A 27,391-nucleotide genomic window follows, 5' to 3' on the forward strand; every position below is an offset into this window, starting at 1 on the left:
GCCTTACGTGCGCCTTTCATGTTGCTTGGTAACCAGTCAACATTACCAGTAAAAACAAGTTACCTCAGTAAAAGTCTATATGTGCATAGAGGGTCTACTTGCTCTCTCCTGGTGTTTGAGCCTTAACTTTTTATTCACCTTCAAGTGTAGAACTCCACACCGCAGTAACGTTTCCAGAGCCAGGCACAAAACGGCGGACGGTGCAGCCTTTCTTTCGCCTCTGTCAGTGCGTCCCAGGGCGGCTGTGGCTACAATGTAGCTGCCATCACCAGTGTGTGAATGGGTGGATGTGTAAAGCGCTTTGGGGTTCTTAGGGACTAGTAAAGTGCTGTACAAATACCGGCCATTTATCATTTACCATTCTTTTCCTGCAAAGTCTGTTCTTGGGGGCGGAGCTTCCAGAGAAAACACCCCAACTTTATTTTTCTGTCTTCATTTATGTTGGAAGTGACAGCAGAGCTGTATGTTTGAATCTCTCAGCCAGAACATGCTATATCATGTTTAGGTGGAAGCTAGCGAGCTAACTTCCTGCTAACTTCATAGTTACACCTGGTAAAGCAGCAACGCTGATGATTCTATTAAAGATGAAAGAATTTAGTTTCAGTGATGCTGCAGTGTTCGTTTGACTTTGAGGCCTGAAACAGCTGATGACGTCAGACTTAAAGAGCAGATAACATTCTTGTTAATATATAAAAATAATCATCACAACACCAAATTATTAAAAATGATTAACCATATAAAAAAAACTAAATTATGTTTAGAGGAGAGATTTAGTCTATGTTGTACCACACACATTTAAAAAGTTTAAATATTTGGAACTGGAATGAGCTTTTTAACTTCAACAACCTGGCACTGAACACTGAGAAAACCAAACAGGTCATTGTTGGCGTCAGGAGGCACTGACTTAGCCCCCCTTTACATCAACGGGGAGCATGTGGAGAGGGTCCACACCGTCAACAAGGACCAACAACAGCTGCACCTTCTGAGAGTCCTCGGGAAGTACAAGCTGAACTCCAACCTGCTGCTGACCTTCTACCGCTCGTCCATTTAGAGCCTGCTAACTTACTGCATCACAGTATGGCTGCACCAAGGCGGTCAGAGCGAGGCTTCAGATCATCGGCTGCCCTCTCCCCTCCTTGATGGACATTTATTCCTCCCGCTGCCTCAGTAGAGCAGCAAACATCAAGGACAAGCTGCTCAGCCTGCTTAACAGTTTCTTCCCAAAGACCACCACCCTGAAGTCACACAGGCACCAGTAACACACTCCCTCACCCCAGTTTTCCCATTTCCCTCCATCAACCACCACCAAGAAAAGAGAGATCGTGGAGACATTTATCTCTGACCTTCTCATTGCCTCGATCACTGATCTCACTGATGCCATTGTCTCCTGAGGTCTGCAGGATCACCTCATTGTCATTTCCCAGCAAACACTGCATCGTTAACGAGACAGTTATCATCAGATCCTGAATTATTTGTGACAAGCAGAGTCAATCCGTAATTAGCAAATAAAAACCCAGACGTGCGATAGTGCATTGATACTGAAACATAAAAACTGAGTAAATTGGTAATAATTGAAAGATAAAGCTTGTGTTTGTTCATGGGGATAATTACAGACAGAAACAGAGCTGATGGTTTGGGCGTCGCTCGTACAGATGGAGCTAATTAAAGAAGAGATCACAGAACGTGAAGCAGGTCCGAGAGGATGAAAAAGAAAGGAGGGAAGGTTTTGCTTCTTTTTCATAACTGTTGCTGTTTGTCCCAAATCTGCTGGCGTCATTGTTAACGTCCAATCACGTCCAATCACTACAACGCTGCTGCTGCAAACTGCACACGGACTGAACACAGTTTGAGGAGGAAACAAATGCATGTTGGCTTTAATCAGGACCTGATGACAGAACAAAGAGTTTATCAGAGACGTCAGAGTGTGAACGCACGCGTTTAATCAGACGTCGGAGCAGCTGCCGCCGCCGCTGCGTACCGCCCTCCTCCATTCATCCCGAAGAGGCCGTCTGATCTGAAGCCTGCAGTTTGTGTCATTAACAGGCTGCCAGGCAAGTGTTTGTTTTCACTTTGTGGTTTTAACAAAGACAAACAGAAATTTCTTCTTTATGATCAAGAACCCAGCGTGCAAGTGCCAAAGCCTGCACTTCCTCCAATGTCCACTTGGTTGGCTTCAAGACTGAGTCGGCCCCCACAGACCTCGAGCAAGTCCAACTCTGGTGAGGATAAAATGTACCTCCCTCTCTAATTTTTAGCGCTCCATCTAGAAAGCGTCTACAGCACAAACAAATTCACCTCCACTTTCAGCGTTAGGGATGGCCCTACGTGCAGCGGCGTGAGCCACATCATTTCCTTTCTGACTTTTCACTGAGCTTCTAAATCCCGCTGTGTCTGAGTAAAGAAACAAAAGAGAAACAAAGCAGTTGGAAAGTGTCAGGAGGCTCAAAGCCTGCTGCTGACTTCAAGAAAAAGAAAACAGCTGCTTCCTTCTCTGTGCAGAGATATGCAGATGTGGATAAAGAAGGATGACCTGCTGCACGGGAGCAGAAAAAGTTTCAAAGCAGACAAATTTCTAAATGCGATGTGTAGAAATCTACTATTTATTTATAATGTTTATAGTGTTTACTCACACATAAACATAGACTGTTTCTACGACTTCTGAGAGACTAGCTGGAGCTATCAGGAGTGGACCACCACATGTCCCAGTGGATACTGGACTACCTCACAGGACGCCCACAGTATGTGAGGTCACAGGGCTGTCTCTGACACGCTGGTCTGCAGTACGGGGGCCCCACACTGTGCTGGCACCGTTCCTCTTCACCCTCTACACTGCAGACTTCTCCATGGAATCCAACATGGCGGCGCGTGCACACGCAGCGGCTTCTTCCTCTCCCAAACAAACTACTTTTTCGTGTTTTTCGTCCTGTAAGTTGCAGTGTTTTTGTAAGTCTTTGTCGCGTCTATCTGTGTGCAAGCGAGGATATGCCCGAACACTTCTTCTCGACATCGGCAGAAACAAACTTTTTAAGTTAAACTCTGTGGACACCGAGAAGCTGAAAGATCTGGGTCTGCTCCGAAGGCCTACTCAATCACCGACCCCCACTCCCGCACTTCGCCCACAATGGATGTGCCTCAAGCGGTGTGAGAGGAAGCAGAAGAGGGGTAAGCGCGGTGGCATCCGAGCTAGGCTAGCGGCTAGCCCACACAAACCCGCCATCCCCTCTATCGTTCTGGCCAACGTACGCTCGCTAGAAAATAAACTGGACGACATCCGACTGCTACGTTCATCTCAAAGGAATGTAAAGGACTGCTGTGCTTTTGTGTTCACGGAAACATGGCTCAGCGACAGTGTCCCGGACCGCGCCATTCAGCTCGACCAGCTAACATGCTACCGTGCTGACAGAGTCATCGTCGCGGGAGGTAAGACCCGCGGGGGAGGACTTTGTGTTTACATCAATGATGCCTGGTGTCGCGATGCTGTTGCGGTCTGCAAACACTGCTCACCAGTGCTGGAGTTAATGGTTATTAAGTGCCGGCCATTCTATCTACCGAGGGAATATACAGCCATACTCCTGTGCGCTGTGTACATCCCTCCCTCCTCCAATGTCAACAACAGGAATGAGGCACTGAATGAACTGTACCAGCACATCAGTGAGCAGCAGACAGCCCATCCTGATGCTTTTCTCATCCTGGCTGGGGATTTCAATCATGCAGACTTAAAGTGCGTGTTTCCAAAAATACAACAACACATAGACTTTCCAACAAGGGGAAATAACACACTGGACTTTGTTTACACCACCCAGAGAGGAGCTTACAAAGCTTTTCCCCTCCCCCACCTCGGCGCCTCAGACCATATCACTGTCATGCTAATGCCTGCCTACAGACCGCTCGTTAAAGTGACCAAACCGGTTCGTAAGCGGATACAAGTGTGGCCAGAGGGGTCTTCAGAGGCTCTACAGGACTGCTTCAATACTACAGACTGGAACATGTTTAAGCAGGCTGCCACCTATAACAACACCACTGACCTCCAGGAGTACGCAGAGACTGTTACTGCCTACATCAACAAGTGTATTGAGGATGTAACAGTCACGAAAACCATAACTGTCCGGGCCAATCAAAAACCATGGATGACAGGAGAGGTCTACAGGCTGCTGAAAGCTCGGAATGTTGCCTTCAGAGATGGAGACGAGGCGAGCCTGAGGACAGCTAGGGCCAACCTTTCCCGTGGCATCAGAGAGGCTAAGAGACAGTACTCCAGGAAAATATCTCATCACTTCAAAGACAGCAGAGACTCACGGAGCCTGTGGCGGGGCATTCAGACCATCACAGATTACAAGCCCCCACCACAGACCTGTGATAGCACTATCCCCCTGCTGAACGAGCTGAACACTTTCTTTGCTCGCTTTGAAGTCCAAAACAGCACCACTGCACAGAAGACCCCACCCCCTCCTGGTGACCAGGTGATGACTCTGTCCCCGGACAGCATGAGGAGATCCCTCAGCAGGATCAATGCACGTAAAGCTCCGGGTCCTGACAACATTCCTGGTCGTGCACTGAGAGACTGTGCAGTGGAACTCACTGATGTCTTCACAGACATCTTCAACATATCACTCATCCAGGCTGTCGTCCCCACATGTTTTAAAGCCACCACAATCATTCCGGTTCCAAAAAAGTCATCTCCCTCCTGCTTTAATGACTACCGTCCTGTTGCACTTACTCCCATCCTGATGAAGTGCTTCGAACGACTAGTCATGCAACACATCAAGACTGTCCTGCCCCCCTCCCTGGATCCCTTCCAGTTTGCGTATCGGCCCAATCGCTCAACCGATGATGCCATCTCCACTGCACTCCACTCGGCACTCACACACCTGGACAAAAATGACTCATATGTTCGAATGCTGTTCATAGATTTCAGTTCAGCATTCAACACCATAATCCCCCAACAGCTCATTCAAAAACTGGTCCAGCTGGGGCTCAACACCTCACTGTGCAACTGGCTGTTGGATTTCCTCACCGGAAGACCTCAAGCAGTACGGGTCGGCAGTAATACATCCAGCACCATCATTTTAAACACGGGGGCCCCGCAGGGATGTGTGCTGAGCCCCCTCCTCTTCACTCTGCTGACCCATGACTGCACTCCATCATACAGCTCCAACCTCTTCATCAAGTTTGCGGACGACACAACGGTGGTGGGTCTCATTAGCAACAGGGATGAGACCGACTACAGAAGTGAGGTGAGACGCCTGGCCACGTGGTGTGCTGACAACAATCTCTCTCTGAATGTGGAGAAGACGAAGGAGATTGTTGTGGACTTCAGGAGAATGCACACCCAACATGCTCCTCTGACCATTGACGGAGCGTCTGTGGAGAGAGTGAGCAGCACCAAGTTCTTGGGTGTGCACATCACAGAGGATCTCTCCTGGACGTACAACACCACAGCACTGGCCAAGAAATCACAGCAGCGTCTCTTCTTTCTCCGCAAACTAAGAAGAGCAGGAGCACCAGCCCCCATCATGTACACTTTCTACAGAGGCACCATCGAGAGCATCCTGTCGAGCTGCATCACTGTGTGGTTTGGAGCCTGCAATGCGTCCTGTCATAGAACCCTCCAACGCATAGTGAGAGCTGCAGAGAGGATCATTGGTGTCTCTCTCCCCTCCCTCCAGGACATTTACAGCACCCGTCTCACTAAAAAAGCCCTTTGCATAGCGGCTGATCCCACGCACCCAATGCAAAGCTTCTTCAAGCTGCTGCCGTCGGGGAGGAGACTGCGGAGTCTCCAGGCCAGGACCAGCAGGCTGAAGGACAGCTTCATCCATCAGGCTGTCAGGAAGCTTAACTCCCTCCCGATTCTGCCCCCTCTCCCCTCTCTCCTCCACGGTCTCACTGAACTCTGTCACACACACTCACACACACACTCTCTGACTCACTCACTGGCCTGCACCAGTTACCAGTCACTTTGTGGAGCATTGGACTGCCATTACCTCATAAGACTTTGTTGTTACACTATCTCTTACCGTACATTACTAAATCTCCATTTGCACTATTTGCCTATTTGCACTACTCTGCCTGGTTTACACTCAATGTCACTTACCCATTATATTGTATATTGTATAGCTTTCTTGTTATATGTAAAATTGTATTTATTTAAATTTTTACTTTTTAATTATTTTACTTGCATTTTTAATCACTTTTATATTTAAATATATTTAAATGTTCATTTGCTATTTATCTAGGGATTGAGAGTAACGCAATTTCTATTCTCTGTATGTCCTGTACATGTGGCAGAATCGACAAATAAAGTTGACTTTGACTTTGACTTTGAAACAACTGCCCACGCTGCCACCTACAGAAGTTCTCTGACGACTCTGCCATAGTCGCCTCATCACAGGTGAGGACGACTCAGAGTGCAGACAGTGGACTCTGGACTTTGTGGACTGGTGTCAGCAGAACCACCTGCTGATCAACGCCGGGAAAACCAAGGAGCTGGTGGTGGACTTCTGGAGACGCAGACCCACCACACTGACACCGGTGGACATAGTGGACTCTTATAGGTACCTGGGTGCATCCTCGATGCATGAAGGAGCGTTTCTGCAGGTCCTTCCTCCCTGCAGCTGTCAGACTGCACAATCAGAACTGCTCCCAACAAACACAGATGTTTACATCTGTATCTTGCACTATTTTATCAACCGATTCACACTAAACGTGGGTTTGCCTGTTATCTGTATTTAATTTTATTTAATGTAATAACGGTACAGTACTCTGCTTTTGGCAACCATTGTCCTTGATGGAAATATGTAAAAACTGTGTATGTTTCTGTTCTGTGTCTTGTGCACTGTTTGTTACACCCCATCGATTCTACTGATGGGTTGTTGTCGCTAATCTGCCGGGCGGACACACGGCTTTGAACTGGAGAATGGAATCATGTAGGACTTTCAAACTGACAGCACAGGGGCGTCGACCTCAAGGTCAGAGGTCAAGTTTTCTGAAAATGTCTAAGAAACCTGAGGACAAGGTCAGGTAGAACTTTAGAACAGGTACCACAGGTGTGTTTAGCACGAGGCTGAGGGGAAGCACTGGTCACCAGTAAGTTTGTAAAACAGGCAGCAATAAATTTAAATTAGGTAGCTGATTGAATAGCGTTAAGTGTGGAACAGAGATTTATATATATATATTATATTATGTGTGTGTGTGTGTGTGTGTGTGTGTGTGTGTGTGTGTGTGTGTGTGTGTGTGAGATTGGATCTCCTGTGTTTGAGGAGGAAAATGTAATTTAATCATTAATCTCTGTCTCTCTTCCACAGCATGTCTTCATCCTGTCTTCCTTCTCTCACCCCAACCAATCACAGCAGATGGCCCCGCCCCTCCCTGAGCCTGGTTCTGCTGGAGGTTTCTTCCTGTTAAAAGGGAGTTTTTCCTTCCCACTGTCGCCAAAGTTTGATTGTTGGGGTGCAGGATCTTTATCTTACGATATAAAGCATCTTGAAGTGACTGTTCCTGTGATTTAAATAAAATTCAACTGAAAGCACGAGACAGAGAATAATATTGATGATTTGAGAAACACTGAATCAAAGTCACATCATTAAAATTTGCATAAGAATATTCTTGTAAATATTTTTATGTTTAGTTATTCGAGTTAAAAGTTACACTGACTTTGGTATAAACACAAACTGGTGTTGGTGAGAGAGATCGCTGTGGTTCAGACGGCTGTTTACTCCTCGCCGGAGATTCGTTAGACCAGTTGTTACATCATTTTCACGTTACTCCTTAAAAGGACCACACATGCATTACCACATGATTAACAGTTAGAGGAACAAATTCCACACACCAACACGAATCCCTATCCTAACGAGGACACACGCGATCTTTCTCTTAGTATTTATGTACGAACACAAAGCAAAGACGAAAACCGACCCAGACGCATCAGAGCGCCGCGGTGATTCAGCCGTGGACACACGAACAGGTGCTGACTGCTCGTCGCTGCTTTGTTACCTGCTGCAGCTTTGACAGCACGCTGTGCGTCGGCGCTTTTGCACAGTAACTGTAACAGTAATGTGACGGCTCCGCCGCTCTCCTCCACCAGCACAGACCTGAAATCAGCTGCAGGAAGAAAGCATTCCTGTCCACCCAGCGTGCAGATACCTGAAGAGCCTTTGTAACATGAGTAATTATATAACTGTGACTGTAATGTGATTACTGAATTTACTGCAGTAATGTTACTGAAAACGTTCATGTGATTCATTTAGAGCACTGTCTGTTATTCTCCCTCATTTCCTGTTGTGCACAGTCTGCACCGATCACTCACCGAACACACGTGATTACATGTGATTACATCACACATCACAATAAAAGCATCTTTCGGTCCTGAACTGGAAACGTCAGTCCCACGCTGACTTCCCGGAGCAGCTCTCTCCGTCTCATCTTTCACCCTGTCAGGCCACCTCTGCGCTCCACACGTCGACTGAACGCGTGTCTGAGTCGCTGTCCCGCCTGCTGCTGTCAGCTCTTTTTGATTATTTCTCTGCCGTCAAGGATGCAAGCGAGATCAGGCTCATCTCGTCCTCGCTGGATCTTGGCAGAGGCCTCTCTGCATGTTAAACTCAGTCGGCTGCGTCACAGATTCAATTTGAAAGTTGCACAAACATCTGTGGAACAAACGCCTTCTTCAGGGACCGCTTCAGACCGCAGGGACAACAAACGCACGCCTTTATCCTCCTAAAACTTAAATGTACACCAACTGTGCTGAGCAACCTGGATGACAAAAATATCAGGATTTACAATTTGTGGTGTGATTTACACCAGTGTGTCCTGTTCAGCATCATTTCCTCGTTATACTGCAGCCTGCACCGCGCCTCTCCACTCCTCCTCAGGTACAGAACGTGAAAACTGGATCTGTGGGTAAAATCTGCAGGAAAGTCTCTGACTGCAGCCCGTTCGCTTTCCTTCCTGCAGCAGCAGCAGTTAAATGAATTCCTGCTCTCCACCTGCAGGCGTTCCTCCATCAGCCCTTCCCACGATGCACCTGTACAGCCTCCAGCTCAGAACCAATCACAGCAGAGGGAAATGAAGCTGCACAAAGCTGGTGTGAAATTCCCTTTAACCGAGGTCTGGGCTTTTTATCTGAATCCCTTTCATCTTGTTTCACAATGACAAAGAACATGTTTTGTCTGAAGGAGGCTCAGAGCTTCCACACAGACAGCAGCCTGCAGCCACACTCCTCATCTCAGAGTCGGTCTCAAATCCTTAAAAACTTCAAACCGGCCAAAGATTCTGATCACGCCCGAAGCGGTTTGATCCGACACTAAATACCCGAAACGTCACGAACGACCAAAAACTAAGCTGAGCTTTGCAAATGTGTGGTCAGAAGAAAAGGAGACAAGGTCCAAAGGCAGAACATGAGACACACATCATCCGCCTGATAAAAATAACTATAATAACCAATAACAACTATTTTAATTCTATTTTGAAAATACAAAATTGAGCACCAGTCAAAAAGGAATATTAATACCAACACTGCACACGGGGCCTTTAAAAGGTTACCAGATGTCAGATTTGCAGTCGTAGCCCTGGTGGCTCAGCACCTCTGGGCTCATGTAGTACGGAGTCCCTGTGAAGGTGGTGGCCAGGTCACATGATCCCATCAGAAGGCAGGAAACACCAAAGTCACCTGGAAACATGAGAAGCATCATCCTGATGACTGATCTGCTGTTAAACTGAATCTGAACATCTAAAGAACCTGCAGAAGGTCCGTGAACACCTGGACCTGCACACGCCAAACACATGCTCTGTGTCACGGTGGGCCGATAACGTCACAGGTACATACATCCCACAGATACTGAACGATCCACAGACCTGCGTGATCCTCACCACGCTTTGCAGAAATCATAAAGAATCAATGAGCTGTCCCACAGGCAGTGAAGGTTTCCGGCACCACGCTTCAGACCCGGTTTCACCCTTTCCTAAGCTTCAGGTTCGGCCTGAACGATTTACCCGCTTCCTTCCAAGTCTTCTGCTTTTTTGTTCTGTCTATAAAGAGCAAAGCTGCATTATTCACCTCCAGCAGCCCTCAAACAGCGACAAAAAGCTCTTCAGAGCTCGACGTGGGAACATCACGCTCTGAGACCACGAAGAGCACCTGAGCCGAGACGTCAGAGGTTTAAATAACTTCTGTAGGAGCAACGGAGCCGCGGAGAGTCAGAGACACTCGGTCACTCAGCTGTGAAACACACAATGAACATTTAAAGTTGGAGAACGCACTAATCCAATGGAAATGGACCAGAGTGTCCGCTACTGACCCCGACAGCTCCAAAGCAACAGCCAATGAGTGAATGAGCAGATCTGTGGATACAGATCTGGAACTTCTAATTCTACGCTGATGTATTTGAATATCTGATTAACATAAGGCTGATCGTGACACAGTGAGACGACACCTTTGCTGACAGCTACTGGAAACCACTAACTGTGCCGAACGTAACGCCGCTCACATGACTGCACAGTAGATCTGCAGCGTCTCTGTGGCGTCGGTGCTCCGTGTGTGCAGCTGGTAAACTAAACTCTCACAGAGTTCTGGTTCAAAACTGCAGACGGCAGCAGCAGCAACAATCTGCTGAGTTTACACTCCACACACTCAGCGTAAACCCACTTCCTCCCGCGTTACTACCCACTCGTTAGCTGGAAGCACGCTTCTATTTGCGGCCCTGTTTGTTGTTGTTGCTGTTAGTGAGAGGAAGAAGCCCTTTTAGGCAGCAGACAGTTTTGTAATACACGCACAAACGTGAGGAAAGTACCGCAAGCCTTCGCGGCAGCAGCAGCACAAAGAGGACGCTCACCGATTTTAACGAGGTTTCGTTTCAGGAAGATGTTCTTGGCCTTCAGATCTCGGTGGAGGATCCGCCTGCAGAGAGCAGCACAGCGGATAAAATGCAGGTTGCAGACTGAAGCCACTTCAATCTGCAATCATTTGTTCTAATATTAACCAGCTATAAATGTTACTGTTTTTGTGACTTTTTGTTGTCACCTAGAATCTCATTAAACCACAAAAACGTGTTTCTACTTAACTACCGAGTGTCAGCAGATAAAACATGTGGAGCAGATTCGCTTCAGAAACAGGACAAACATATAAAGCCAAAGACGACTTTAGAGGAAATAATAGAAAACTCTGCACCTGTCGTGTATGTAGCGAAGGCCGAGCAGGAGCTGGATGAGCCAATCAACGACCTGGCTTTCAGGAAGGCTCCGCCCAGCTCGTCTCACCTCTCCTATCTTACAGTCCAGATCCCGATCCTGAGGGCACAGCGAGGAGGAAGTGATGCGTCACTCATTGACTGAAGTGCATGTGTCATTACACTTCACTCCACAGTAGCAGCTCCTGAGTGGCTCAGGCTTTCGTCTCAGCTTCTGTGTGAAATGAAGGAAGCTTTGACAGCAGACCAGTTTGGGGGCGCCTGCAGCCAGAGAGCTTCACTCCAGCAGCTCATTAACGTGTGGCTGAAGCTCCAGCTACAGGTCGGTACTGCTGTTCGCTCTCAGCCTGGCGTGTTCACGTTCTGTCAGACTGATGCAATTAAAAGGAGCCGCACCAACTGCCAGCAGCAGCTAACTGCAGCCCGTCCGCTGATGTGCCGACGATTATAATCAGATTACTGAGATATTAAAGGAAAGTTCAAACGTGACATTTACGTTGCTGTGATTCCAGCTTTGTTTGCTCAGTTCTGGATTTTATAAGACGATGTGATTTCCGGTTTTTTCTTCGTCAAATCAGATTTTTCTGCTCACTCTATCAGGCTGAAGCAATGCCTCAGAGTCGTCCACAGCTCTGCAGGGGATTGTGGGTAATGGGGTGAACAGAAACAGTAGCTCTTAAGATCTCCAAAGGCGCAGCCTGTTCATGCTTAAGTGTGTTGAATTACACTAAATCCTCACAAAAGGCCTAAATATTGTTCAGTCTGTGTGTTTGTAGAACAGAAAACCAGCCGGTTGGCAGCACAGAAGCACGGGAAGCTTCGTGAACTGTTCTGCAGCAGTGATTCAAATCTTCAGGAGATGCTGAAGGAGGCGGGGGAGGAGGGAGAGAGCTGGGTAATGAGGGGGGAGGATCGCCGTCAGGTGACGTAAACGAGCGGGCGAGGGGGATACTCCGAGTGTGGGAGGCAGAGAAAAACACGAGTGGAGATGAAGGCAGCGTGAGAGTCATTAGTGGAGAGGCTGAGTGTGAAGACGGCACCTGGTGTCATCGAGACAGCAGGCGTGAAAGATGGCGTGGAGGGAGGGGCGGGGGGTTCGGTTTCAGGCTGTTGCTTCATTGTGTCTTTATCAGACAGAGGGGCTCTCCACAGGCCCAACGTTCGCTGATGCAAACCTGCAGATCTGCAGCTTTTGTCACGGTTGCTTCATTCTTACTTCCTCATGTGTTGTGACTGAGGTGAGGATGTTTTTGAAGAGCACGGCGGCCCCGGACAAAGAGAGCACTCGGTTTCACTGCAACGTCAAACAAACCAGACATGCAGGTGTAAGAAACGTAAGACAGGGAGGCATTTTAAACCCGATCAGGAACGAACTCTAACAGCTGCGTCGGGCAGGTTGGCTTAAGGCAGCTTGAACTCTGCGCATTACAGAAGGACAGCGAGTTAGCGCAAACCCATGTTCCCGTGGTAGATGACCGAGAGTTTGAACCCACATCAGGCGTGTCTCCCAAAAACAGGCAGTGTTTCAATCAAGCCTCAAGCTCCAAGGCTGAAAATGGGAACCATGCCGGCAGTGGGGGAGAACAGTCAACCCAAGCATGCTGAAATGCTACCAAAAGAAAAGACTTTACCACCACATGTCTCTCTGGGACTTAAAACGCTCATTCAAACAAGCTGGTGTAGTTAGCTACGTTAGCTACTGTGAGTGATCTACATTCAGCTATAAATAAGAAGCAGAAAAGCAAAGCCTGCAGTTCCTCTAACGTCCACTTGAGGCTCCAACAGTGAGGTTCAAACAGGAGCAAACAAAGACTAGTTTCCTCTGGTCACTGCAACTGTTTTAAATCCTTCACACGTTCGTTTTTTAACACTTGATGGTTGCATTATTGGGGGCGTGGCCTCTTTAACTGGCGGCCGACTGTAACTGCTGAACACTGAAGGTCCAACTGAATTTACTGAGATTATTTTTGTTAAGTGAGGTTTTGGATCAAAGGGATTCAGTCTCTCCCTGTGAGTGCTCCTGGTTCCTGTTACCAGGCAGTACTCTGTGATTATGCAGAAGGCGGCTCTCTCCAGGAAGCTGTGGTAGAAGGTCAGTATCGCCGGGTGGTGCAGCTGAGACAGCAGCTGGGCCTCCTGAGTGGCTCTAACCGTCTCGTCGGGTCGAAGGTCACCCAGAGGAATCTGCTTCAGCACCTTCCTAGATGAGAGACACAGGTCAGAGGGACGTTCTGCAGGTGTGAAGCACCTGTTTACTGATGGCGTTCATGATGTTCACGGCAGGGAGCTTTTAGAAACGTTTCAATGTGAACCAGTGCCTTAAAGTTGAAGGATGCACACAGCGTACTGGGTAAGAACTTTGTGGAGCGATGATATTTCTGCAATAAAAACTGGTGGTCACATCCAGAGGGAGAGCGCACAGACTGCTAATGTCAGCACGAAGCTAAAAACTGGAGCAGCGTGGTCTCAAACCGCTCCCCCTCAGGGAGGTAATCAGCTGCTGCTCACCGAGCAGGCCGTCTCTCCAGCTCTTGTTAAATTGGTGAGCAGGTCAGCAGGCGAAATGGAGGCTCTGGTTTATTAGCTCCCTGCTCTCACCCCCTCGGCTTCACTTTCTGCTGTGAAGACAGCAGAAACGCAGCACGGGGTCAAAGTGGAAATTCCTCAGTTAAAATACGACCTGCTTACTGTGATTATGTGATTTTACTGGCCCGGACACGTGCTGTAGTAACTTTGGTATCTTAAAATACCAGTAAGACGGTTTATTTTCCACTCGAGGCACCGTTCAAAATTCTTTTATCCCATCTTATTTATCGCATACGAGCCCCTCGTTAAACGTCTGGGTGACTGATGATGTCATCACAGGCAGCTGTGGGTTTGCTGTCAAAGCAAAAAGTCCTGGCCTGAAAACTGAAGGCAGCTTAGAAGCACCAACATCCTCCTGTGATGTCAGAAATAAAACAGTTTTGGCCTGTACGGCGAGTTTTCGGCTTCAGAGCAGCTGTATGGCAGCTTCATGTTGTAACTCATCAGTTTAAACGTCATTAAAATGAGGAGTTACAGCATCATGTTGCAACATGGCACAGCGGTGACTGTGTCCATCCTTTCTGTACAGTCTGTGGGGCTGTAGCAGAGCAGTGGCGGTGTACTTTAGTAAAGCTCCACTCTTGTTCTATCATTTCTTGTTTTCATGTTTTGTTTTTGTCATTTTAATTAATGCAGGAATCAGGTCACATTTCCATTTACCTGTCACATTATTTTTTCCTTTCTTCCTTTTTGAATCTTTTCTCCTGAGAAAAGGCAAAAATTTAAATAAAACAAGAGCGAGCTGTTTGTGAAATGTCATCCTGAACCCACCTGAACCTTTTAGTTCAGGGAACGGGGGCGTCGTTGTCTCTGCGCCGCAGCTGCAGACTTTCCGCGGTGAAGGAAAACAGCTGGATGCTGTCGATGCTGACGACACATCAGTGATGTGGATGAGCAGAGTGTCAGTCATCATCCAACTGACACACACACTCACACTCAGAGACACACACTTCCATGAATCTGTAATCTCAGAGCTTTGATTCATAAAGCAGAACAGAAGGATCAAAGAGACGTGAGCTCTGATTTCATCCTGCACACGACTGAGGCGAAAAGGCTTTGTGCTGCTTTTCAGTCTTTTGTAGTTTTTTGCCTTTTTGTGCTTTTTGTGGGTTTTTTGTTGCTGCTTTGGTTTTTCTGAATGTCGTGTGCGTCAACTTGGATGAGCTTAGAAACCCTCCCGTGCTGTGATACACTTCACTTCAGTACTTAACGTTTACTCAGGATTATTCCACAGAAACTAAAACAGCAAAGTAAACTTCCGTCTGCACTCTGGTGCTCGTCTTTAACAAAGGTGAGAAATGAACCCAACACACCTTTAACCTGAAATATTTTTAATGCCCAGCAGGGGGCGACTGCTACCAAAAGGCTTCTTGTCCTGTAGAGGTGCACGGTCCTCTGTGACCTCACTAACACTGTGCTGATTTGCATCACATCACACTGGATAACACATGACGTCCACCGATTTGATCTGAAACAAAGTCAGGGCGCGTACATGTTGGGATCATCTTCTCTGTCCCACCAGAAAATTATTCAAAAAGTTCACGACTGATTCGAACGTGCAGCTTGTTAGTTTCCTGTAACAGAAATGCAACAAGTGGGTCTTTACTACGAACTTATTTGAATGTGATCACAGCTGTCAGACGCGGAAGTTAAATCCATCCATGCATCCGCTTCTCTTTTTCAGGGTCGCGGGGCCGCTGGAGCCTATCCCAGCTGTCATAGGGCGAGAGGCGGGGTACACCCTGGACAGGTCGCCATGTCGCAGGGCTAACACACAGACAACCATTCGCACTCACATTCACACCTACGGACAATTTAGATTAATCGATTAACCTATCCGCACTAACTGCATGACTTTAGATGGTGGGAGGAAGCCGAACAGAACATGCAAACCCGGCCTGATGGTGGAATTGAACTCACCCACATGGAAAAGATATTTATAAATCTTATAAAGTTTGTATCTGTCTTGTGTGAAACTTGTATGAAAAGCATACAAGAGTAAAAATAGATATAAGATCCATTGAAAAATTATATAATGAAACTTGTATGTTTTGGATACTTACTAAAACAATATATGAAAGTAATGTGAAAGTGGCCACTTTCATGAGTAAATCATGTACGTTTTTACTATTTCTTTTCCATATGGGCAGGACCTTCTTGCTGTGCGGCAACAGTGCTCACCACCGTGCCCTAAAACGATCTAGGGGATTTACGGTGGCCCTGAGAGGCCAAACGGACTGCAACTTAAGAAAACACCAGCAATAAGAAAAACGCTGCAAAAGCACACTGGTCCGTCGGCTTATTGTCTCCCCAGAAACACTTCCCTTGTGCATTTGGAAACCTATTTTTTCCTATTTCCGCTTTTGTTTTTTCTGTTTCCTATTTCAGGATATTTGAACGAGATCGCGGATACAAGCGGCAGAAATGAGCTTCCTCCGAAGGGTGGCTGGCCTCTCCCTTAGAGATAGGGTGAGAAGTTCGGCCATCCGGGAGGGGCTCAGAGTAGAGCAGCTGCTGCTCCACATCGAAAGGAGCCAGCTGAGGTGGTTCGGGCATCTGACAAGGATGCCTCCTGGGCGCCTCCTGGGTGAGGTGTTCCAGGCATGTCCCACCGGGAGGAGGCCCCGGGGCAGACCCAGGACACGCTGGAGAGATTATATCTCTCGGCTGGCCTGGGAACGCCTTGGTATTCCCCCGGATAAGCTGGAGGAGGTGGCTGGGGAGAGGGAGGTCTGGGCCTCTTTGCTTAGGCTGCTGCCCCCGCGACCCGGCCCCGGATAAAGCGGATGAAGATGGATGGATATTTGAATCCATTCAGTTTACGCAGACCCACAGGACACTCCCACTGATTTCTGTTAAAGCCGCTGTCTTCAGCTTCATTTTAGAGGGTCACAAATGTGAGCCAACACAGGGGAGAAGCTTCCCGTTCAAAGAACTACCGGCTCAGCGGCGCCGTTACTGCCTTTGATTTCACGTTAAAGCCAAAAGGCTGCTGGGAAATCAAATTCACAGCCTGAATTTATAATTTATGGGCAAAAAAATCTATTTCATTCAGTTCTTTGAGCCCTCACTGTGATGTGCACTGAAAGGGGCTTTTCTTCAGCTGCTCACCAAGCCAGGAGCGCCGACCGTCCGTTGCTATGCAACTACGGAGAAAGGATGTTTGAAGTGCGACGCTCAGATGCTCCTGAGATCGTGTGTTTTTGTTTGGCTGAGAGCAGAGAAACACAAGCTCCGACCCTGAACTGTAAACCAGAACGAGACCAGAGAAGGAAGAAAGGAAGGAAGGAAGGAAGGAAGGATTTCAATCAGAAGTCATAGAGAGATTCGCAGTCACTCAAATGAACTCTGACCCTGACAGTCAGCAGGAGACACACCCACCAGCGAGCTACAGTAACATGAAGATGAAGTAGTTCCTTTTATTCGGACTCCACGATTTCCATCTGGTGACATCAAACATGATGTTTGTAATAAAAGCACCAGAGGAACAAAAACTACACCAAAAGGCTCCCGCTGCATTTGAACTCAGGACCTTCTTTCTGTGAGGCAACATTAAGAACAGAAACATGATGTGAGCAAGGTGAGCAGAGGTTACAGAGGCCGAGGGCGGAGCCAGGTGAGATACACAAGCTTACAGCTCAGGGTTCAACCCCAGAGCTGCTGCTCTACCCTCCTCAGTGGAGAGCGTGATCCTCCTGTGTTTGTACTCAGGGGCCACGACTGAGAGCAGGAAGGCTGCACTGAGGGTCATTAGCACCCCCCAAAAAATCACTGGCTGCCCTCTGACACACCTGGAGGCCATCGCCAGATCCTCCTATCTCAAGTAAACCAGGGCCATCACAGGTGACCCCGCCCCCCACCTGTTTGACCCACTGCTCTCTGGTCTGCGCCTCAGGTCAGTCAGCTGCCACACCTCCAGACTCACTAACAGCTTCTCCCCCGACCCCTGCCCACCAATCTGAGTGACCCTCATCACTCAGGACGCTCACACAGACTCTATTAACTCTTTGTACTGATTTCAAACACTCCTGCTCCTTTCTCCTGCTTTTTTATTTATTCCTGTCGTCTAATATGTCTATTTCACTCCTGCACAGTTGCTGTTGAGCATAATAAATTGTTGGTATAAGAGAACAAATCGTTTTGATTGACTTTTCAGACATAAATGATTCAAACACGTCGCCAGGTGAAGCTTCCTCTGGCCTGCTGCGACGTTCCACCTGTCCCTCAGGTGATCGTTTTATCTCAATGCATCCTCCAGCGTCTGAGCCTCTCCGAGAGGCCGCCCAGCTGGCTCCTACAACTTCCTGCTGAAGGGAAAGCTTAACAGGAAGTGGATAAATCAGCACAACAGGAAGTAAGATTTTAGAGCCTCAGCAGGCTGGACGAGCACAGGCAGCAGTTTGAGACATTTGAGCACACTGATCAATCACTCAGACAGATTATGAGTTCACAGGACACGAGAGAAATGATGGGAGTATTATCGGGCTGCTCTAAAAGCTCCCTGAAACGTCTTCAGTTGAACCAAAATGCCACAGCAGGCGTTTTTCTTCTCATTGGCTTCCTGTTAACTGCAGATTTTTTCCACATGTAGTCCTGAATAATCAGGATCATAACATTAAAGACCTCACAGTTCCTCATCAACCTAATAAAGGACTTCTTTCTCAGACTGCTGATTTATTTGTGGTTTCGAGAGTTTCTAAAAGTAGAACAGGAGGCAGAGCCTTCGGCTTTGAGGAGCTGCTGCAAAGAAACCGCGACTGAATAAGACTCCGAGGACCCGAAGCAGGTGTGTACGAACCTTTGGAGCAGATCTCAGGTGAATTCAGGAAGTTTGTGCTGAACGAACCTGAGCGTGTTCTGTCAGAGACTGAAAACAGAAACTCCAGGTGTGGCAGAGACGATGGAGGTCACACAGCTGCTCCTAAAACCTCAGAGGAGACGAGCTCAGGTGAGTCACTGCTTGCATCATGTTGTCTGTGTGAGAGCGTCACTGTACAGCCAGAAGTATGTGGACACGATTGTATTCTGGGTAAACAGCATTCACACATGACATCCATGCTCCTGTTGGCTGCATTTGAAAAGTTCTTCCCGGCTTTCAGGAGCAGAAGACAAATGAGATTCTTTTTTGATGCTTTAAATAGAGCCGGCCTGTAGCTTAAATGGGTCAGCAGCAAGCTGCTTGAGAAAATCATTTACAAAACAGCTTCCTGATATTAAACACGCACAACAGCATGACATATACAACTCTACGCATCAAACACCAAAAGGGTCCACGCCCCAGAGCCTGGTACGCTTTTCACAAAGGTGTCTGTTATACAGCAGGTGTGCATCCATCCACTCATTCATCCATCTGACCATCCAACCGTCCATCCATCCATCATCGATCCATCCAACCGTCCATCCATCCGTCCATCCGACCATCTGACCATCCAACCATCCAACCGTCCATCCATCCATCATCGATCCATCCAACCGTCCATCCATCCGTCAGTCCATCCGTCCATCCGACCATCTGACCATCCAACCGTCCATCCATCCATCATCGATCCATCCAACCGTCCATCCATCCGTCAGTCCATCCGTCCATCCGTCCATCCAACCATCCAACCGTCCATCCATCCATCATCGATCCATCCAACCGTCCATCCATCCGTCAGTCCATCCGACCATCTGACCATCCAACCATCCAACCGTCCATCCATCCATCATCGATCCATCCAACCGTCCATCCATCCGTCAGTCCATCCGACCATCTGACCATCCAACCATCCAACCGTCCATCCATCCATCATCGATCCATCCAACCGTCCATCCATCCGTCAGTCCATCCGTCCATCCGACCATCTGACCATCCAACCGTCCATCCATCCATCATCGATCCATCCAACCGTCCATCCATCCGTCAGTCCATCCGTCCATCCGTCCATCCAACCATCCAACCGTCCATCCATCCATCATCGATCCATCCAACCGTCCATCCATCCGTCAGTCCATCCGTCCAGCTGACCATCCAACCATCCAACCGTCCATCCATCCATCATCGATCCATCCAACCGTCCATCCATCCATCTTCTTCTGCTTATCCAATTATTTTAGTACCAGTAAAATGTGTGCGTTTTTAACTGTTATGTTCTCCATATTTTACACGTATTCTAATGTTTACTTTCTCAGCAACATTAACCACATCTGCAAAAGCTCCACTTTCTAATTTTCTAGGTTACTGCAGACATTTCCAGACTAAGTACCAAAGGAAAACATCTGCCGACATATGTGAGACCGGTCTGTAATGTCTCATTTAGGGTGATTAAAATCTCCAGCACCTGCTGCACTGAACAGAAATGTTTCACCGCATGTGGTGTTCAGTGTTTCAGCTGACAAACAGATGGGACTTTTGGATTTTACCCAAACTTCACCTCATGCAGTAAATCCACAGTGCAGATATCACTGTGAGATTGCCATCCAACAATGAACCACTGCATCCTGTGAGTGTCTGCAGATGAAAATGTAAAAACCAGCATCTGAGACACATGAATTTTAAAAGCAAGCATTTTGTAAGAGAGTTTGGAGAATTTGTGTCCCACTTTTAGGTTTTCTGGTTGTTTGGAGGTGTTTCTTCTTCTGTTCTTTGTCTCTGGAGAAAACGCTAAAGATAAAAAAAAAAAAACGCAGAACGAAGCATCTTTAATCAATCTTTAACTTTCAGTAAGCAGAAAATAATCTTATCCCATGGGACTATTCATTTTTTATGTATTTCATTCCCTTTAAACCTACATACAGTTTTATTCAACAAAAACATGTCCAATAGTTCATCTCTGCTACCAGAAGCTTCCTGTGCATGATTTGCATCTTTGTCCATGAGGCCTTCTTCGGTGGACATTATCCTGTCAAAATATACATTTTTAGGCAAAGTTTAAATGTAACATCTGATGGTTGCACATTAGGTTTGGGGGGAGAGTTTCTGGATCTTTGCTCCGTCCTCAGAGTGACTTTGTCTGCTTCCTGAAGATGAAAATAAATGTAAAAGATCACTTTTCAGTAGATCCAGCGTTACAGAAGTAGTTTCGATTTTTATGGACGTGTTCTCACAATTTTTTGGTCACACTTTGTACGACCTGCTTTCCACAAGGATCTGTACTCAGATTTCACTGGTGAGGCTTTATGTCCAGCTTTTAACTCATGGTAAAAATTAGAGATGTGCATCCCTCGTTAATTTAAACATGTAGCAATTTTACTTCTACAAGGACTTTGATTTAACTTGTCAACTATTCAGACTAAATATTGAACTGAAATTCACTCTGTTAGCTCACAATAAACTAATAAACTTCTACACGGACTGTAAACCATCATCGGTTTCTCTGATGAATCCTGCTCTCTGCTTTGTTTTCAGTGTACTGACAGCTTCTTTTCAGAGTTTCCTCCATCTTGATAACAACGCTCAGCCGTGACACGTGCTGCACTTCTGTTGCCATGGAAACCGCATCCAAACGGATAGAGGGGTCACGTACCTGGGGCGCTTAGCGTTTTCATTTTGTCCTCTAAAGTCTCATTTTTTCCACCGTAATCGAGCGGAGCGCTCTTCCTCACTCCCGACGTGCGACACACGGTGAAAACCACGAAGGCGTGAGGCCGAGTCCGTCTCTGGCACACGGAGATGTCAGAGATTTATGAGCAAACGCTGACACGTCGATCAGGCCACCCAGTCCAAATTTATCAGAGAGGGAGAGGCGAGAGGGGGGAGGAGGTGAGGAGAGGGAGGTGAGACCTGTCAGATGGTGAAAAGGGCAGAGATGACGACTCTAAACAACGGCTCGCCATCTGCTTTCTGACAACACAAAGACTTCTCACGGTCGGCTTCTTTCTGAATGCGGCGCCGCTTCCTGAGCCAACGCCTCGCAGCCACGCAGCACTCGACGTGCCACATGCACCGCCATTAGAAAAGTTTGTTTTCAGTCAGACAGCGCAGGAAGTTCGGCGCAGAGACTAGATTCTTTTTACTGAACTGTTTACTACAACGAAGGGTGAAGCCAGCTTAGAAAAGGAGCAAACGAAGGCTTTTAAAATTATTTTCAGCCGTAATCTTAACCTGACACTGGCTGTGACGTCACCCACTCATGGAACCTTCTTGAATCCTCGACAGTGTTTTGAGACCAAACATGATGAGAAATATTTTTGTTCATGGTTTTGGTTTTGGTTAGGGATTCAGCCTGTGTTTAATCTCTGCTCCCGTGTCCCACGTTTCATGTCATGTTGTCTCATGTTGCGTGTCTTGAGTCTGAGTTCGGTCTGTGTGTTTCCTGTTTTATTTTGATAGTCCTTGTCCTACATCAGCGTATCTAGTTTTGCCTCCCCTGTCTCGTTGGGTCTGATTAGTCCCCGCTGTGTTCCCACCTGTTCCCCATCCTGCTCGTGTTTTCCTCTGTCTGTCATCGTGTCGTACCCTCACGATGCTGTGTTTGTCCCTCTGTGTTACTAGTTCTCAGTTCCTGGTTTGTTTTCTAGTTTAGCTTTGTATTCGATGTGAGTTTTCCAGCAAGCTGCCGTTTTGAGTTTTTTCCTTCGTCTTGCGTCGTGCACATGGGTCCTCGCCCTGCCTGCCACACAGCACAACCACGACAGATATGACTGAGAAACAAAAATCTTCTTTTTTAATCGTCCCTTTGGCTCCAACTGGACCATAATTTACAAAACAAACACGATTTCATAAAATAAGAGCTGTTATATTCACTGCCACCAGGGGGAGACTCCTCCCAAAAAGAAGAGATAACGCTGCTGCTCGCTTGATCTGTGGCTCTATGATACTATTTATTATGGTCCCCTTAGAGTCAAATGTTACCAGCATCCATCTGGCCCTTCTGGATTCAAAACACTGGTAGCCACTAGAATACTTCACCTCGCCCGTGTCGGCTGTACGCTGACATAAAACACAGACGTAACAGACGGAGGGATGATGGCGAGTCGCACAAGCCTGGCTTCATGGACACTTTGATCTGCACCACACTCAAGTTTGTTGGCGTTGCAAAGAAAAACCTTTCCTGCCTCCTGAGCTCTGAAGCTTTATTTATTTATCACTTAGTTATGAGACTCATACGAAGCCCCGCAGGGGACATGGGAGAAAAAAAAATTAAGACGGACTTTTGCGAGTTTTGCGAGATCTCGCAACAGTTTTAGCCGCATTCTTCGGGCGCCGGCTCGAAGCCGACCGGGAGGTCGAGGCACGATGTGCCGGGAAAGCGGTGTTCCTCCCGGCTGTAGTAGGTCTCGACCTCCCGTTAGCTCGAAGCTAACGGGAGGTCGAAGGCCGAAGAATACGTTTGTTTTGCGAGATCTCGCAAAAGTCCGTCTTAATTTTTTTTTTTCTTCCATGTCCCCTGCGGGGCTCCGTAGACTCAATCTTCCCGTTAAACAAACAGAGGATTAATTTATCTTCTTTACGAATCCTCAAAATCCCTCCTCGGTGCTCGCCCTGTCCGAGTAAACCACAGAGCCCTTCATTGTGAGCATGTCCCTGGACAACACCTCCAGCTAAACACCGTGAACCGCTGACAACAGCTGAGGGCAGAAGATGGATTGGGGGCTGCAGCTAGCCTTTATTAGAAGGACTTTCAGGAGATAACAAGGACAAAGAGGAGCATAAGCAGGAGGCGGCGTGGGGGGCGGCACCTGAGATTGAGCAGCACACTCCAGATTGATCCAAAAACAGCTGAGAGCTATGAGCTCAAATGTGTGAGAGTAAACATGCAACAGCACCAAAGGTCTATGGACATCTGAGGGCACAAATATTAACAGCTCCACACTCATCACAGCAATAATTCAATTTTATTCATATAGCACCAAATCACAACAACACTCGCCTCAAAGCTCTTTATGGTGGAAGGTACGGACCCTTTAATAACACAGAGAGAACCCAGTGTTGGTGGTGACGGCGGGAAGGAAAAACTCCCTTCTAACAGGAACGAATCATCTTCATGGGCACGAATGTCGTGGTCATTTTGGCTTTTTAATCATTTTCTTTAATCTGTTCTTTTCCTGGACTGGAATGACTGTACAGCTTACACGATTTTAAAAAGCAGGAATTTGGTACACAAATATGAAATTCGTTTAGATTTCTCTTCTCCACACAGCATCAACATGTACATACAGCCCCACTAACAACAACAACAAGCATAATTGTGTCTGCATACATAAGCACACTGAGCTGGTTTCTCGGCACAGACCTGAGTTTTGAGTGTAGGCCACAAATCTTAATTCAGCCGTATTCAAACACACATCAGAAGAGGTTTTGGAATCAGGCTAACAATACATGGTCCTCCCCGACCTCCACGCTGTTACAACTACACTTAAAAGCCGAATCTGTACCAGGGAACAATCATCTTTAAATGAACCTGACCAATTCGTGTCACGGTCCTGGTCAGTGACAGTGTTTAGTCTTTTGGTTTATGGTTCTGTGTTTCTAGCTCTAGTAGTTCTTTGTTCTGGGATTTTAGTTCTTACGTTTTGTTTCTGTGTTCCCTTTGATCGGTGTCAAGTCCATGCCTCTTCCTGTTGTGTTTCCTGTTTTATTTTGATACTTCCTGTCCTGTTTGCAGTGTGTCTGCTTTTGCTTCCCTTGTCTCGTTCGGTCTAAGTTCTCCCAGCTGTGTGCCCCTCCTGTCTCCCGTTCCCTGATTACTCTGGTGTCTATTTAACCCTGTGTTTTGCTCGCCCTCTGTCATGTTGTACCCTCATATCTGTCTGTGTTCTGGCTGCTGGAGACGCCTTGTTATGATTCCAGTCTAGTTAGTTTTCTGTTTGTTTGCCGTCCGGCAAATAAAGCTGAGTTTACGTTGGCCGTCTTGAGTCCTGCACTTGGGTCCTGCCTGCCGCACACAGACCGTGATAATTCTGCTGAGAAGGTGGACAAAACCCCGACAGAAGTCTGGTCAAGGTGCAGCTTCCTAATGAACGTTTAAACAAATATTGGCTGTACGTTCACTCTGACCCCGTTTGCTTCAGAGAAAATCCAAAATAATGAAACATTTATTTTTTAAAAATCAATTCTTGTAAAGATTCCAGCAAAGGAAAATAAATGTTCAAAGAAATCATTAAAAGCGTAAATTTACCATGACATTCATGCCCATTACGAGTGGATGTAAACATGTGACCAGTCTCAGCGTTTGTCCACTTTCTCACAGGAAGTTTCTCTTCCTGAAAAGAAACAATTTTCTAAAAAAGTCTTTCCTGTCACTTTAATGTAAATCTGATTCTAACCTGATCTGATCCAAACCCACAAACAGTCCTTTGAGTCCCAAAGTGACCAGAGATAAAGTCCTTAGAAGGTCTAACACGATGACCCGTCCTCACAAACATGGACATTTGACCACAGACACAAAACGCACTCTGCTGCTGAGTTTTGGCCGTTGGATTCTGGTTTGGAGATGACAGAAAGATGTGCTGGAAGGACAGCATGCTGCATCCCTGTGTGTGTCGCCCACTCGACCATTCATGTGTTCAGTCACTGAGGTGAGGAGTCAGAGACGTGATAAACATGAAGGCGGTGAGGATTTCTCAGGTCCTCGTCCTGCTGTAAAACTGCCTGAGCATGCTGTCATCCTCCCTGGCTGGACTGAAGAGTGCGCGTGTTTGTTTGTACTTGTATCACAGAGTCTGTGGGGACTTAAATCTGTTGGACACATTGTGGGAGCACGTCTCGTTTTGGGGACAAAGAGCGAATCTGTATAAGTGCAGGTGCATCTTGGGATGAAGACTGGGTTTAAGGTTATCCTCCTGATGATGAATGTACACGACTGTAACGTCAACTTGATGATGAAGGCGTGAGTGTGTGTGTGTGTGTGTGTGTGTGTGTGTGTGTGTGTGTGTGTCAGGGTTGGCGAGGAAGCGACAGAGCGTGACCGATGGAAAACGAGAGGAGTGATGAGATGGAGGTAGACGCAGATAGGACAGAGATAGAAGAGATATGTTATCAGTACTTGTGTCAGGTATTTCCTGTGAGTGTCTCCATCTGAGCTGATTAATAAGGACCTCAGATCTCTACATCAGCACAGCACAAATAATAAGGTGTGATTAGAAGTATTTCAGCATAGTCAGAAAAACTTTACTCTTGATTACATCTCTGAATCCTAAACTTCCTCTAATACTGCAGCTGCAAGCGATCCATGCAGGCTAACACAGCATTCATCCCCCCTGGTCCTCCTGTCCTGGGACACTTCAGGCCAACAGTCGACCCAGTTTTATTTCCACAGCACCAAATCACAACAGTAATCACCTCAGGCCGATTTATATTGTAAGATAAGCAGCCTACAATAATATAGAGAAAACCCCAAAATTCAGACACCCCCTTCTGAGCAAACACTTGGTGACAATGGAAAGGATAAACTCCCTTTCAACAGGAAGAAAGCTCCAGCAGAACCAGACTCGGGGAGGCGTGGCCATCTCAAAAAGGGCGAGGTCTCTTTGACTGACAGATGGATGGAGGGCAGGCAGCTCCTACCTGCCTGCTGGGCTTCTCCTTGTTCTGCAATTGAAAGTATTTAATATAATTGTCCAATGAAATCCCTGCTGTGTGGTTAACTGTACAAACACGCTACCAAAGACGTCCATGCTCCAGCTTTCTGATAGAAATTCTCCCATTTTATTGAGTTAGCACAAGTTTGCAAGTATCTGCACGCACACATGCACAAGGCTGACGGCTAGAAGTCACTAACAAAGTCTGCTAGTATTAGCAAGTTCGTTACTCCGTGCTCTCATCCTTATTTGATCAGTTCTTTCTAATAATAAAACGAGGGAGCCAAATGTTAACAATGTTTGTCACGTGAAAATGACATTTTTGGGCTCCACTCATTATCAACATCATGAAGCAGGAAGTCTTTGGAATGGAAGTTTTTTCTTTGTTAGAGCTCAGAAGAACTGGGTGCTGCCCCTCAGCAGGCTTCCAGTAATTGACCAGTCACAGTAAAGCATATTTTTAGGGAGGGGAGCGAACAACAGGAGCTAAAATGACTTGTTTCGAGATGAATCGTGCACTATAACAAGGATAGGAACTGTTTTAAACGCTCAATCATCCAAAGCTGGTCCATGGATAAGGTACGCTTTAATAACAGATGTTACTCGATTTTGATCATTTCATAAATGAATGTCTGACACGCATAAGTGTGTTTTTTATTAAAGAGTCCGGCCACGTTAAGTGCACATGAAAGAAGAAGACGTCAGATTGACTCTCTGTGAATCAGAGCCGCTTCAGCTCGGACAGAAAGGACAGAGATGCTACGTTCAGCTCATGAAAGGCTCGCAGTCATCAGCTGCTGAATGCATCCCGAGCACAGGTTTGGTGTCTCTTCTTATCTGTGATGTATTTAATTATGCGTTTGTTCAAAGTCGCATTTACGACTGACAGCTCACCGCTGTTGAACTCGCACACAAAGAAAATCTTTGTGATGACGACAAGCAGCTGAAGGAAACCAGTGAGACCAGTTCATGTTCTCACATCTTCTTCTGCTGGAACTATTTCGCAGCCTCAAAGCAACGAGCCGCAGTGCAATCCCACTGAGCTCTGTGTGACGGGAAGGAGGCGGCTCTGTTCGCCGAGCTCGCTCCACACAGACGTGAATGAGTGTGCCGTCAGCTGA

The 27,391-nt window shown here is 47.0% G+C and overlaps 1 protein-coding gene and 1 pseudogene across 1 annotated transcript in view; one reads left to right on the forward strand and one right to left on the reverse strand.

Moving 5' to 3' along the window:
- Positions 1 to 27,391, reverse strand: part of nek11 (NIMA-related kinase 11) — a 67,143-nt gene that overhangs the window by 36,138 nt on the left and 3,614 nt on the right. Inside the window, exons 3-6 of the mRNA XM_086312590.1 lie at positions 13,218 to 13,383; positions 11,165 to 11,283; positions 10,830 to 10,894; positions 9,541 to 9,667 (exon numbers count right to left, since the gene is read on the reverse strand). Of these exons, the coding sequence (XP_086168716.1) occupies positions 9,541 to 9,667; positions 10,830 to 10,894; positions 11,165 to 11,283; positions 13,218 to 13,383 (477 nt within the window). The remainder of the gene's footprint in view (positions 1 to 9,540; positions 9,668 to 10,829; positions 10,895 to 11,164; positions 11,284 to 13,217; positions 13,384 to 27,391) is intronic.
- Positions 17,932 to 19,891, forward strand: LOC147319823 (uncharacterized; annotated as a pseudogene).

Source organism: Aulonocara sp. 'chitande type north' Nkhata Bay, linkage group LG11 (genome assembly GCF_057382095.1).
Source record: "Aulonocara sp. 'chitande type north' Nkhata Bay isolate Kocher_YH1m ecotype deep benthic linkage group LG11, A_spYH_male_GT1.1, whole genome shotgun sequence".
Taxonomy (NCBI): domain Eukaryota; kingdom Metazoa; phylum Chordata; class Actinopteri; order Cichliformes; family Cichlidae; genus Aulonocara; species Aulonocara sp. 'chitande type north' Nkhata Bay.